This window comes from Typha angustifolia, chromosome 10 (assembly GCF_048772165.1).
Source record: "Typha angustifolia cultivar Huaian chromosome 10, ASM4877216v1, whole genome shotgun sequence".
Taxonomy (NCBI): Eukaryota; Viridiplantae; Streptophyta; class Magnoliopsida; order Poales; family Typhaceae; genus Typha; species Typha angustifolia.
Genome location: NC_133248.1, coordinates 1856762 through 1870864, shown reverse-complemented (window position 1 = coordinate 1870864; position 14103 = coordinate 1856762). Strand labels below are relative to the sequence as shown.

The following is a 14103-nucleotide window of genomic DNA, read 5'->3' as shown; positions in this document are numbered from 1 at the left end:
AGTACTTGGTTTCTTCTTCGTCTTCTTCCAACCGCCAACCGTAAACTGCAAAACCCTACCTTCCACAATGCGCGGAGGAAGACCACCATCGCTCGACGCCCTCCTCCCTTGCGGAACCCCACCGACCAGGAGCTCATCGACGGTTATCTCAAGAATTGGGTCCGGGAGGTTCCCCTTTCTTGCAGCGATGCCATCGTAGGCGCCGAGGTCTACTCGACCGAGCCGTGGAATCTTGTCGGCGAGGACGAGGAAACGGGCTACTTCTTCTCGCACCGAACCCTCTAAGTCCGGCTACACGAGCCGCCGCGCGGGTTCCGGGACCGAGAAGAAGAATCCGGTGATCGAAAGCGAAAGCGGCCGGATTCTCGGGTACAAGCAGATGCTTTCGTTTTGCCTCTGCGAGGAGGATGACGATAGACATAAGAGGAAGAGGAAGAAGAGCACCGGCTTGGTCATGTACGAATACGAGCTTCCTGCCATCCACGACTCTACTCGACCGGTATATATCAAATCTCTTAAACCTCTTCCCTAGATCGATCTCTTCCCTTCTTTTCTGCAGTGCTAGTATTGAATTATTAATAAATAATGTATATGTGCAGTGTGAAGAACCCGTCCTGTGTTTGATCAAGAAGAGCGCGCAGGCGATCTCCTCTAGCCGGAAGAAACATGCGGCCGCGGTGGCAAATGCTACTTTCCCGTCGACTTCTGGCTACGTTGGCTTGCCGACTTCTAAATCGGACTCCTACGCCATCGCCAACTTCGCCAGTCCGCCTTTTCTTTCCATCGCCCGGGAGGAGTGCGGCACGGCATGCGCCATCCCTATGACGCCGGTGCCGGCAACTCCTACGTCCGACACCGAAGCCGGGAAGCCCGTCTGTCCTTCGTCATCGGTCTTCATCACGGACTGCGGCATGCCGATACCGGATCCAACGCCATCGACTTCTATGCCGCCGGAGACGGACGCCGCCTACTTATTAAATCAGCCATGTCCTTCCACGGCGACACGGCACGACGACGACGACTTCGACCTCGAGGCAGCGGAGTTTACGGAGTTCCTGGACAGCACCTAAGGACGCCGCCCAGTCGACTTGGAATCCGGCGGCCTCGGAAGCCGAGGAGCTCACCAATGTGATGATGATTGATCCCTTCGGTGGTGCAGCGATTGATGATCCGTTTTGAGTAGTATATCAGGCAGAACCCCTCCAACTGATTCAATCTCTTCGGGTTCGGGTTCGGGTTCGGGTTCGGGTTCGGGTTCGGGTTCGGGTTTGGGTGCGGGTGCGGGTGCGGCTCAATCTCTCGGATCTGGTCAGAGTCCGACATCTCTAATTTACTCCACCGGGGCGTGAAATTAGTACGTGGGTGTGGCAGATCTGTAATATAATTAATACTAATGTATGGTATCAGTTGTAAGTTGTAATTATTTTTTATAATAACACTTACTATTTTTTTATCATTTATTATATATATATATATATATATATATATTACCTCAAATAATATCCATTATTTCATTATGTTTTGGTGTATTATTGGTACCAAGCTACTACTTAGTCCAATTATTAGAATTTAATCTTAGCTCTCGATTAACGTAACAGTATTTATTTAATACGATAGGGCTCGCATCAGAATAACTAATAAAGTAAGGGTCGAAATGAAAATTTGCTTATCAATATAGTTTGCTTGGCATTTAATGCAGTTGAACAAAGGTCATCATCTTTGATCGACCTTCCGTTACTTGGTATTAAAAGTTTAAAACCAAACACAAACAAATAATTTGTGAGGTTAATTGTTAATTAGGACAGTTGGATTCAAAGTAATCATCCCTTTTTTTTCTAATCTAAAAATGATGATATTAGTTTCTTATTCGACTTGTTCATACGATGCTACAGGGAGTCTTTCTTCATTATTCTTGTTTTTAGAGCATGCTGTGTGTTTCAAGAGTATGGCCTATCTTTCCTTTTTGTGCCTTTATAAAGAGAATTTGCCTGTTAGCTTTCATTTAATTTACATGGTTGTATTGTTGACTATTTCTATCTTTTTCTGGTGATTGCAAGAAATGCTACAGGATCAAGAAGAAATCCTAAAGAGTCAGACAGATCTAAGTAGCATTCATGAGCTTCTTAGCTACTTGATGTCATACATAAGTTCAAGTTGTTCATATCTTCGATCAGTACATCAGTTAGTTTCTGTTTGATCTGAATACTCATCAATATAATTCAAGTTCTTCATATCTTCAATGAATATATCGGACTTGTTGATGAAGTCTTTGCATTACTTCAACATAAGACTTATTTCTCATTTTCAGCTTTGCTAGAACTTCTGTGATCATCTTCTCACTCTCCGACAAAACCAAGGATATAGTTAGTATATTTTCTCACTTCTGAAAGCTAATTGGAAATGTTTGTTTTGACCTGGCCAAGCAAACTTTGAATGCCTTTCCTCCAGGTATAGCTATTGAATTATCACGATAAGCTTCATCTTATCGCCTCAATATATCCGATAGTAGTATATAATCCTAGACTGTTGTATAGATAAAGATGAAGAAGATCAATAGTTCACAAGCCATTGACCATTCAAAAGAACATAGGAAAGATTAATGGGGCACTAGTGCATTGAAGATAGCCAGACCCTGAGATCATGAACATCCAGAGTGTTGAGTGCAGGTTGTCTGAAATAAACCATCAATATACATCAACAAATTGCATTACAAGAAAAGACCAATCATAAATTTAAATTTGACATAGCAGAGTACATAGTTTGCGCTTATATTCATCTAATTGCAACTATAGATTCTCTCAGCAACTATTTTAAAAATAGAAGATATTGTGATTCATTGCATTGCTGGTGAGTGCTATTTGACTTCATTATGGGGAAATTTAGGTGGTATTCCAGAGAGTACTGGAAGCATCCAGATATCCATAAGATTTTTGGGCATCTTCTTCCAATATACTTCTAATCCTGCCAAAAGTTGAGAATGTCAAAAGACTACAACAGAGAAAGGGAAAGAAAGCATCTACCTCCCATGCTCTGAGCCAATAGGATAAGCCTTATCCAAACAACTTGTTTAACAGTGAGTTTCCCGCAAAATGCCATCGTCACAATGTAGGGAAGCTTTTTCACACTACCTTCAGAAGTTCTTTATCCACTGCAGAGCCCTAGAGGAAAGATAGAAACTCAAATTGATGTAGCTATAGGAAGTGGTCCCAAGAATAGCACAAGAATATATTCTCTATGGAGAAGATCAGATGAAATAAAAGTAAAAGCAACTATAGGCATTATAGGAAGATATGAAGGTGGGAAGCTAATAGAATTGTACACTTTCTGAAAGTATAAATACATCATGAAGCAAGCATTAGCATACAGTCAGTGGACAAATAGACTGGAGGAGAAGTCTTACATGTCGATAAGAGTTTCTTTGGTAGCCAAGGATGACTTGCCTATCTCCATTTGAAGTTTTCAATTACCTGAAATCTTCATGCAGATTTGTAGGCAGTCTCCTTGGCTAGTCTGAGTGGCTCTTATCCCTCATGCTAGACATAAATCTCTTCTTATTTTCAGGAATCTGACTTACAGCTTCTCATAGAATAGCGGCAGACGATTACAAGAACAGCATGCAAATCAATGTTCCATGAGAGTCTATGTAGTGTAGTTAATCAACTATGTGACAGTATCTATCAAAAGGATCAATTTTGACATGGCTCGTTGATGTTTGCATGTTCTCATGCCAATTGCAGTATTCATCGAGAGGTTTGTGCATATGACCATTCCATCTCTCTCTCTCTCTCTCTCTCTCTCTCTCTCTCTCTCTCTCTCTCTCTCTCTCTCTCTCTTACTCTCTTACTCACTCTTTGATTCATGCTCTAATGTTCAATATTGGAATGCGTCTGTTCAGAAGAGTATGGTATATAATTGAACTTCTGGTTTTCATGATTTTGCATTTGCATGGATGAAAGTTCTTGGTGACATGGTAAAACTCTAATATGCTACAATTGCGAAAATATGTCAAATAATAAATGTCTTTGGGTCACACACTTCGTACATGTAGACATAAGTGCTATATAAATCAAACAAATAGTTAATTGTAGTCTTGCCGTACTACCTCTCCACCATCAAACAGAGTTAACAGATGATTTTGGTCAATATTATTTAATCTGATATTGACTTGATAACATTTTGAAGTATTTGTTTATTATTCACAATCATCTGAGGTTGATCAACTAGCAAATTGAGAAAGAATGACAAAAATCTAAAGTAGAATATAACATAATATGAACTAGACCACAATTATCTATTTCTAAAGAATAAGAACACTGCTGCAATAATAATGTGCAATTGAGAAAAAAAAAATGGACATATTTAGACAGAAACACGAAATCTGGTTTTGAATATCTCATTGTTTAATGATCCTTCAAATCATCTATCACTTGTTTGAGCTTTCAAGAGGTGAATATAGACTGAAATAGAAAATATTTCGAGGATGCTTGACTCACCCACTTGTTTATTACAAACAAACAAAAAATAATCAGAATAGAAGTCACTTTTGTTGGTTGCAAATCATGAAGAGATAAGCTGACCAATCTTCATACTTTCCATCCAAAGCGTTCGTTTCCTTTGTGAATAATAATTACTTGATATATAGATGTAATTTTTTTTGGCATCCAATGCATTCATCATAACAATGATCAGTAATAAAGTAATACATGCATATAGTACAATTATTGGTGAAAGCATTTATAACAAAAGGCTTAAAAAATGATGACTCATCTTTCCTGAGAACCTTTCGGCAACACCATCAGTTGGGTTGTATCTCCAACCAATTAACCTGTTCAAACTCGGAAAGTATGAATCATAACTGGTGGGAAATTTGTGTAATCAGATATTCAGATCAAATGTTGGAAACTCGAGTTACTCAACCAACTTAACATAAAATCAAGTTCGACTCCTGACCTGTTAGATTGTTAAAATTGGGTTAACCTAGATAGAAAACTTGATGTTGAAACCTTGAAATACATGTAACACATACATTGAAGAATAAGGACTTTTCGACTAGGCATTTTATTCATTGAGAAAGAAAATTTTGGTGGACCCAATAGGCCAATACTGTGGGCTTGGTTGAGAGAACATTCTCATTCCACTCCTTTCCATGGTACAATTCTTCCATCAGAACTCATCAAATTAATTAAAATCGTGTCAATTGAATTGGCAGATATTTGACATTATGAAATGAACTGGTGTTATACATTATTGATTTGTTTTGTGGAAGAACATAATTCCCAGCTAGTCTATTGTAAGTAATGATCAAAAGAACCTAGCAATGTGCTCAAATGTGTTTGCAGAGACAATTGATTTTCATGCATGAGGGAAGAGACACTCAACAATAAACTAAACCAAAACCTGCTAATGATAAGGTGAAAAATTGGAAACCCCAAGTGATTCCTTTTAAGTCCATGACATGGAAAACTCCATTATTGCGTTAACCTCATTTACCTTGCAAGCGCAACTTATATTTTCTTGTACTTAACCAAAATTTGCAAAAGATTGGATTTATCCTTATGATCATTGTCATCTAGCCTAAGTTTGTTCTCTAGCTTATAGATAAAGATGTTCTCTAGCTCATAGAGAAAGACAGTTGTCACAGTTCCTTCTTCTCTGACAACATAACGTACAATAAGGAAGCATTGATGATAAAAAATGAGGCTTATTTAGCCTATGGAAGCAGATACATAAATTTACATAGCCTTACAATGAGTCAGATGTTTAAATTTCCAATCCAGCAAACAATCTAGTAAATCTTCAACTTGCCTACCTATGAAGGAGACTATTTTCTTGGTTGAAGTTACCTAAGGACAAAAGTAGAAAACATTTAAAACAGTGCAGGAACATACTAAAATGACTCTACATACAAATTATTCAACTTGCATACAGGTATTTATAGGCAAAGGAAATTTGAAAAGACGGTACTCATGAATTTGTTTCAATTAACAAGCCTATTAATGTTAATCATGGTAGGGATTGATTGCTTGCTTCATTACTAGTATGACCCACTTGCTTAGATCAGTGAAGCACGTTTAAAGAATGAATTTAATAGGAAGTCAGCTGAAAGTGAAGAACAAATACAGAAAGTGACTTATTTGAATGTGAATGATAATGTGACATCACAAAATTGGTCAATTAGCATGAAAGAATGCATTTACTGATACTCCATCTGGTAAAGTAAGAAGGAGCTCAGGTTACACATAGAGTTATCATCTTATTCTTTGTGTCTATGATGTTTCTTCAATGAAACTCTCTTCTCAGGACCTTCAAAACTAGTATCATATTTTCTTTAGGTCTCCTTTCGATATTAGTTTTGAATAAGTTTCCCTTCTTATGATGTACATCTCTTATTCATCTTACTTCATAAAAGTAGTATTTGCTTGAATTACAAGCTGATAATCAAAGGACATAACATCAACATCTGCAATTTAAACTGCAAAGTGGAAAGTGGTGATATACAGTCTTATATTTAGGGAATGATGCTACAATGGAATATAACTTTATAGGCCATAATGTTTATCAAATCCTACAGCCATCTCGTGGATATGATCTTCACGATTCTACAAGACTTGCAGCTGTTTTCCTTTTAAACAAGTAAATATTCTCTCTTGTTGCCAAAAGAGGAAAATGGTGACAACAAAGGAAAAAAGAAAAAGCAACGAACTAGTGCAAAAATTAGGTATGACCATATTGGTAGAAAGAAATGATAATTCTCTCTCTTCCTAACTCCCTCTTTCCCCAAAGTTGTTTCTGTGGAACAGATCTATAGCAATACTGCAAGCAAAGTTGACTCCAGAAGAGAAGGCTATGAACCAAAGTATATATTCCAGACGGAGGGGACAATGCCAAAAGATCTAAGATGGTGGACAGTATCAGAATCTAATGAAGCAAATAACATAGCAAATAGAAATCTGGTTCTCTTCTTCCCACTATAAATACACAATTGAAGCAAGCACTGCAAGCCAATTTCAAGGCAAGTAGAGCTGAAGAGAAGTCTTGCATGGTAATAAGAGTCTATCTTTGATAGCCAAGGATGACTTGCCTGTAACCTCTTAGGGCTTTCAGTAGTTAGAAAGCTCCATGTGGTCTAACAGGCAGTCTGCTTGGCTAATCTGGGAGGTCCTTATTTCCCATGGTAGACTAAGATCTCTTCATTATCAAATGAGCAAGTTCCTTCATAAGGCTTCCATATGGGTAGGGTAGAGAGGTAGATAAGAAATTATACACATTAATATTTACTGACAATATAAATAATCAATTAACATCCAGAAATATTTTGCAACCAATGTGTAACTAATGCTCTATGGTATGCATAGTTAGTTAATCTAGTTTTTTTTACTTTCTAGATTCTTTTGTGAACTACAGTCAATATCCTAAGGAACAAGCTGGATGAACCTGAAACCTCTTTAGTAGTATGAGTTGCACCCCAGAAACCTATCCATAACACATAGATTAACAACATGAGGAAGCAGGAAACAGTTCCCAAGTAACCAACAAAGAGTGAACTAGGCATGGGGGAAATAAATCAGAAATAATAAAGATAATATAAAGCCATATGGGAGAAACTAATATGCATAAACTAGATTCATCCTATTCTCCCTAGTTGCCTTGCTTTACTGGAAATGTATGAGCTGGAGACATAGCAATTAACACATTAGCACACTTCACATAAATTGATAGACTTAAAGAAGCTCTCAAAGTTTTATCTTATGCTCCAGATTTCTGCCTTATAAGTTAAATTGTTCCTGTAAAACTGAGTTTGATGGTAGAGTTCAGGTTTTCATGAATGGAAAAACCAACAGAACATGCAACCAAGGATTTAAATGCCGCCAGATCACCTAGTGTCAGCAATTTGTCATCACAGCATGTGCCAGTTGGCATGGACCACGCTGTACTGTGCCTTATACCGTGGCTGCACCTTGTCAGCACATATTGTCTTCCCAGCACATAAATCTATACACTCAACAATGATAAACTAACGGGAAATTTTTTACTATAACAGAGAAGAAATTGGAAACTCAAGTAATTCTTTTCCATGCAATGGAAAACCCTGTATTCACCGTGCTAGTTCTACTTTCTTCACATCACACCTTATTCATTTTTCTCTTGCATGAATTCTTGACCATCTTTACGGTACTCAAATCATAATGCACAAAGGATTGGATTATCCCTCATGGTATGGGTCATCTAACTGAAGTTTTGGTTCATATTGACACTCACAACTTGTTCTCTAAAATATTGATGAAGATTTCACATTTTTCTCTGACAACAAAAGAGGTGCAATATTCATTGAATTGTGAAACTAAGACCTATAGCCTATCAAAGCATGCATGTGAATTTACAAGTAATTCTGTTCCAAACAGAGAACAACACTACAATAATTTGGAACAAAATCTTATCACCAAGAAAAGCCTTATCCTTGCCTTCCTATGCATGAGACTACTTTCTTGGTGGAAGGTAGCCAAAGGATTGCTGAAGATTTACATCAAGTATTTTTAAGGAACAAAGTAGAAAACATTTAAAATGAGAAGGGCAAACAGAAAAAATGACTTTGTTTACTTGAAGAGAAAAGGGGAAGCTGATGAATTGATATTGATTAACAAGCGTAATATAGAAACTATGAAGAGATTTATGCTTACCTCTTTAATAAGTATGAACCATTTACTTAAATGATTGAAATGCAATTAAAGCCTGAAATACTAGGAAGACAGCTGAAGTAAATGATAAATACAGCTTATGGATCATTTGGATAGAGAATAGCAGTTAAGAATTTGCCAATTGACACCAAAGAAAGCATTTACATATATTTCATCTTGTAAGATTGGAGGAAAGAATTCAGGTTCTTAATTGGATTTTACATACTGTGTTGTGATTCTATAATGTTTTGCCTAAAATCTTATTTCCAAAAGCATTATCGATCATATGATCTTTAGGTTTTACATGCTAATCTTTGAATTAATATCCCTTCATATCTCACTATTCCACATCTACATCTAAAAGTAGTATCTGTACTTCTTGACTGGAAAGCTGACACTAGAAAGTCACCTCAATGTGCCTAAGAAACAACTGACCTGCACATATGAGAAACAAATCTCCTTTAGTGGTGGTGACCATTGCTTAGTAGCTAGTAAATGGTACTTATATGGAATAAAATATCACAGAACATAATGCTTAACAAGTCCTTCTATAATCACGAATTTGACAATCTTTAAACTCTACAAGACTAAGCTTTAGATTTTATAATCCTTCGAGCATTTTTCCCTTTAAAAGGGTCATTATTTTCCCGTATTACTAAAAGAGGAAAATTAGAGAACAAGGAAATAACTAGTTTTTTTCCCTCTGGTGCTTTTGAAACCATCACCTTGGAAAGACCTTAGAGAGCACAAATAATGCAACCAAGTGACCAACTTGTTTTACCAATGTGTTACAACTGGAATAATGTTGCGTATATAACTCCCCCGCCTGCAAAAGTACTTTTTGGCTAATGGATCCACAGCAATGATATTTTAAGTAGAGTTGACTCCAATGAGCAATCATCTATGGACACAAAACAAGAATATATTCTGAAAAAAGGAGGCGATCAGGGATATGAAGGACAAATATTAAGAATCTGACAGGGCAAATCAGTGTGGTTCAATATAACAAGAAAAGCAAATCTGGTTTCTCTTTTCGTGCACTATAAATACATATTAAAGCAAGCACCTCAAGCCAACACAGCAGAAGAGAAGTCTTACATGGTAATAAGAGCCTGTCTTTGATAGCCAAGGATGACTTGCCTGTAATATCTTGGAGGTTTTCAACAGCTTAAAAGCTCCATGCAGTTTCACAGGCAGTCTCCTTGGCTAATCTGAGAGGTCCCTATTTCCCATGGTAGACCAAGATCTCTTCTTGAACTTGATTGTCACATAAGTTCCATGGCAATGCCTCCAAATGGAAGGGTAGAAAGGTATGTTTCTAAATGCTATATATGGAAGGAAGTAGCCAATTAATATTTAGATTTATTCAAACAATTAAGCTTTTCATGTAAAAAGCTTCTTGCCATCTTTCTACATGAAAATAATATTGAGCATTTTTTTTATGTTTGCAAAATTATCTAACATTCTCCTATGTCCAATTGCAGACTCAATAGGTTGGTTTAAATTGATCTACTACTTAGTAGTTTGTACGTGTATTCCATGCAGCAAACATGGTAGAATTTTCATTCTGACTCTCTATCTTGGAATAAGTTATTTTTTAAGTTTTTTTAGTGCTCTGGGGTTATCTCAATGCTCAAGCTACAAGCAGGCCATTAAGAGTTCAAATGATTACCTATAGGCATAACAGAACAAAAAGTAAGGGTAAATATGACGTTGTTTGTATGAGCGGAAGGACATATAGATCTACTCCTTATGAACCCTGATATTCTAGTGGTAGAGTCAGAAAAAAACACTTCTTCAGGAATACTAGCTGCCCAAGGCCCCAAGTTGGATATTGTCATTTCCTTCTGAAATAAATCGACAGAACTCTTGCAGGCAGTTCTTCACTTCTTCCTGAATACACTCTTGATGCGAGATTTAAGGAACATTAGGAAAAAAAAATCTTTATCTCTCCTCAGAAATTCATATTCTACTTCAATTGGGAACTCTAGCATTCTTCTGTTCTACAGAATATTGGTTGCAATTTTTTTCTGCTTCTCTAACAAGATAGTTAATAATTCATACAATTATTGCATTTCTTTTCATTTTGTATATATTTCTGGAACTAAAAAAAAATCCTAACTCCCTCATTCCCCTAATATAAGTGCATTGGCTGGAGAGATAGAAGTCAACTATTGACAGATAAAAGATGTCCTACTTTCAAATACCAAAAGATATTCTTATGGCCAGTAATGAAAATGGATTGTAGATGTGAGATGTTATCTAATGGTAACATTTCGTGATTAAAAAAAAGTGCTCCATCACTATGAAACTTGAAACTTTAATTTTGAAATAATGGTAGATTATTGCACAATCTCGTGAAACCAAATACAAACAATAGCATTCATGAGACTCATTTTCCTCGATAACTTTAAAGAAACACCATCACTTGGGAGATGAGACCAATCTCCAACCAACTAGCATGTCCAAATTCAAAAAGTTATGAAATGAACCAATAATTGGTGGGAAGTTCCTCTAATTAGGCCGATTATGGAAAACCCAAAACTGTCCCAAATATAAATAAGAGATCTTGAATCCTTCCAAGTTCTGAGGTGGTACTTTGTTAAGGGTGGAGCAATCTAAAGAGCATTTGACCTTGAAACCTTAATATTTGAGTATACATTGGAGATACTTGTTCTACTAGGCATTTAGTTCTTAGAGATACTTGTTCTGACATTGTAGCAACAGTCAAAAGTTGAAAGACTTCAACCTCCTATAAGCTCATTTTCATTTTCCTGATTCTTCATAAGATGTCATCCTTAAGGATGATCATGTCGGTCAGCACAAACTTGTCATACCGATGGAGTATCGGCTTTCACCACAAATTGTGGAAATGCATAGTCTCATGCCGGAGTGCATCGAGCCATGCTGAACCGACAACCTTGTGCAGACCCATGCTAGTTGACACAAGGTTTTATTTATTTTTTTATTTTACACTTTAAAGAACTAATTTTCGGTGTACAAATGACGAATCTAGTTTAATTTTGCTATATCTATTATTTGTAAGGGTCTTTCTGCATAAATGTAGCATTTTGTTGAAGAAAAAATTTCCCCCAAATTTTCCCTAAATTTTTTTTTAAAATCTAAAATTAATATGTCAAATTTATTCAAATTGAGTCAAAATTGGTATATGAATATATTAGATCAATTCCATATGAGTTTATTTAAACCCAATTTTATAAATTTTAGTTAAAATTTCAGCATGATTAAATTTCCCTCAAAATTTTCCCTAAATTTTATAAAAAAATCCAAAATTAATATGTAGGCATATAGGAACATGTTAAATTAACCACATTCAACTAGGTTTTACTTTAATTATTAAACTATTATTAATTAATGTATTCATTATGTGTTGAATCATATTTTTACTTGATTATTGTTATATTTCTAATAAAATAGTCATTTACAACATTATCAAAAGATAAAAGACTCCAATATAGATTTTAATACGTATATTCAAACAAAAATATATACAAAGATCCTAAAAAATATACTATGGGCATGTCAGGGCATGTCAGGGCATGTCAGGGCATGTCAGGGCATGTCACTGGCATGCAAAGACACACTGAACCAGCGTGTAGCGGTGTGTCAAACTGCGTTGACTGGGTATCGGCACGACCATTCTTTACATCAACCCTCAATCTGATTTACAGTGTATATCCCCTCAAAAGAAAATTGGTTCTTATACTTCCCAGATAGTTTTTGTTATGCTTAAAACTGAGTTCGATGATTTGGTCCAGGTTTACAAAAAAATTCAGCAAAATGCCCTGATCCCTTGTCAGATCTTGATGCTCTGGTGGCAACTGCAGCTACTTCCTCTATTTTGCAGTATAACAGTTTCATACTTTTGATGTTTCTTTAGCAAGGTAACTAATACAAACTATTACAAGTATTTTCCTTAGATATATCACAAAAATTATGTGGCAGAAATTAGTTAGAAGTCAATGTTGGAAGAGAATCTACATAGAAAGATATGATAACTATGACTAGAACCAATATATGATGTTGTTTATTAAGAGCATGTAAAACGGGAAACATTTAAAAGAATCTTTGGGACTGATTTATTGTATGCATCCTCCTTCAATGCTATGATGATTGATAATAGCATGCATGCATGTCTTCCTTTGATTCTAATCCTCTTTCACATCATCAATTCTTCTCCAAATATTTCTTACCTTGAAAATTGAAACCAAAACACCTAACTATGGCATTCGTGAACTAAGATAATTTTGAGATACTTATACATGAACTTGAAACCCTTCAGAAGTATGAGTTGCACATAGAAACCCTAGACTCTAAAAGTAGTTCAACTACATGAGAAACATGAGCTTAATTGGCATCAGGCCGACAACAGATTGAACAAGCAAAGCAGAGGATATAAAAAATTTTAAAAAAAATAATGAAAAATAACAAAGAAAGTTGTAACCAAATGGACAAATTAAATCCATCTGATTCGTTCTCATTGCCCTAAGCTAACAGCATTGTTGGAGAGAGACATTGCAGGTAAATAAACACTTAACACAGTTCATAGCCATGAAAGCATTTTATTTAAGATGAACATGAGGCCAAATTCCAGAAGTATAATTCATCAGTCTATCTATAATGGAAGAAGTAAAGCAGAAGAATTTAAATTTCTCTTGGTCTTCTTCAGCTCTCCAAATTTCAAAAAGAAACAAGAAACAAAACAATGCACATGCTACAATAATCTAAAAGATTGCATCAAATTGATGAATAAGAAGGGAAATTGGTTAATAGCGGGTAAGTTGCTTAACATACCGGTAAAATCTCTTTCGCTGTCTCTAAGGCGAATCTTTTCCAAGATATATATATATATATATATGATCTCAGCAATGGGCTTGCCGAATCGAGCTCTCCGTTCTCCCTAACGGGATTCGTCGCCATTCCATGCCCAAATGAAGACGAGAGGTCCAAGTCTCCAATGGCTTTACCATTTACTAGGGTTTAGAGGTGGTAATTGAACTGTTGCACTATGCGCGCATTGCCCATCGCCCGACTGCTGTTCAATTTATAGCAACGAAATCATCGGTCGTTTCCTGAATCATGATTTGGATTATTGAGATTATAGATGGCATATTTGACATGGAATTTTCCATCGAATTATCTTTTCTTTTCTGTTTCCTGATTGCAAAACTCTTATACGTTTAAGCATAGGTTTAGAACTTGCACTAAAAAATGGCTTAAAACAAAGGTATAAAAATGAATTGCACCCTTAGAGATTATTCCAATTCGAGCTTGATTCTATAATTAAGCTCAAAAGAGATCAAGAGAAAGGCAAAGGCAATAATGGAAGAGATCGAGAAGCTCGTATAAGAGGATAAAAGAGAGAGAAGAGTGAGGAGTCTAATTAAATATAAATTAATAATTAGAT

At 36.2% G+C, this 14103-nt stretch overlaps 1 protein-coding gene and 1 long non-coding RNA gene across 4 annotated transcripts; one reads left to right on the top strand and one right to left on the bottom strand.

Moving 5' to 3' along the window:
• Positions 1 to 101: 101 nt before the first annotated feature.
• Positions 102 to 1205, top strand: LOC140768044 (uncharacterized). Its single transcript, XM_073108128.1, has 2 exons — positions 102 to 499; positions 600 to 1205. The coding sequence occupies exons 1-2, from the start codon at positions 380 to 382 to the stop codon at positions 1068 to 1070; spliced, it is 591 nt and encodes a 196-aa protein (XP_072964229.1). The 5' UTR covers positions 102 to 379; the 3' UTR covers positions 1071 to 1205.
• Positions 1206 to 2608: 1403 nt separating this feature from the next.
• On the bottom strand, positions 2609 to 14011 carry LOC140768043 (uncharacterized). 3 transcript variants are annotated; one of them, XR_012105674.1, is made up of 4 exons: positions 13491 to 14011; positions 5747 to 5843; positions 3021 to 4825; positions 2609 to 2961 (listed from the first exon to the last, which is right to left on the bottom strand). It is a non-coding gene; the product is annotated as an uncharacterized lncRNA (long non-coding RNA). The 3 variants fall into 3 exon arrangements; XR_012105672.1 differs by lacking the exon at positions 5747 to 5843; XR_012105673.1 differs by lacking the exon at positions 5747 to 5843 and having other exon boundaries at positions 3021 to 3158; positions 13491 to 14004.
• Positions 14012 to 14103: the final 92 nt, after the last annotated feature.

Coding starts and splice junctions, on each gene's coding strand:
- LOC140768044 (XM_073108128.1), top strand. CDS start 380: ATGCTTTCGTTTTGCCTCTGCGAGGAGGATGACGATAGACATAAGAGG. Junction 500..599: donor TCCACGACTCTACTCGACCG/GTATATATCAAA, acceptor GTATATGTGCAG/TGTGAAGAACCCGTCCTGTG.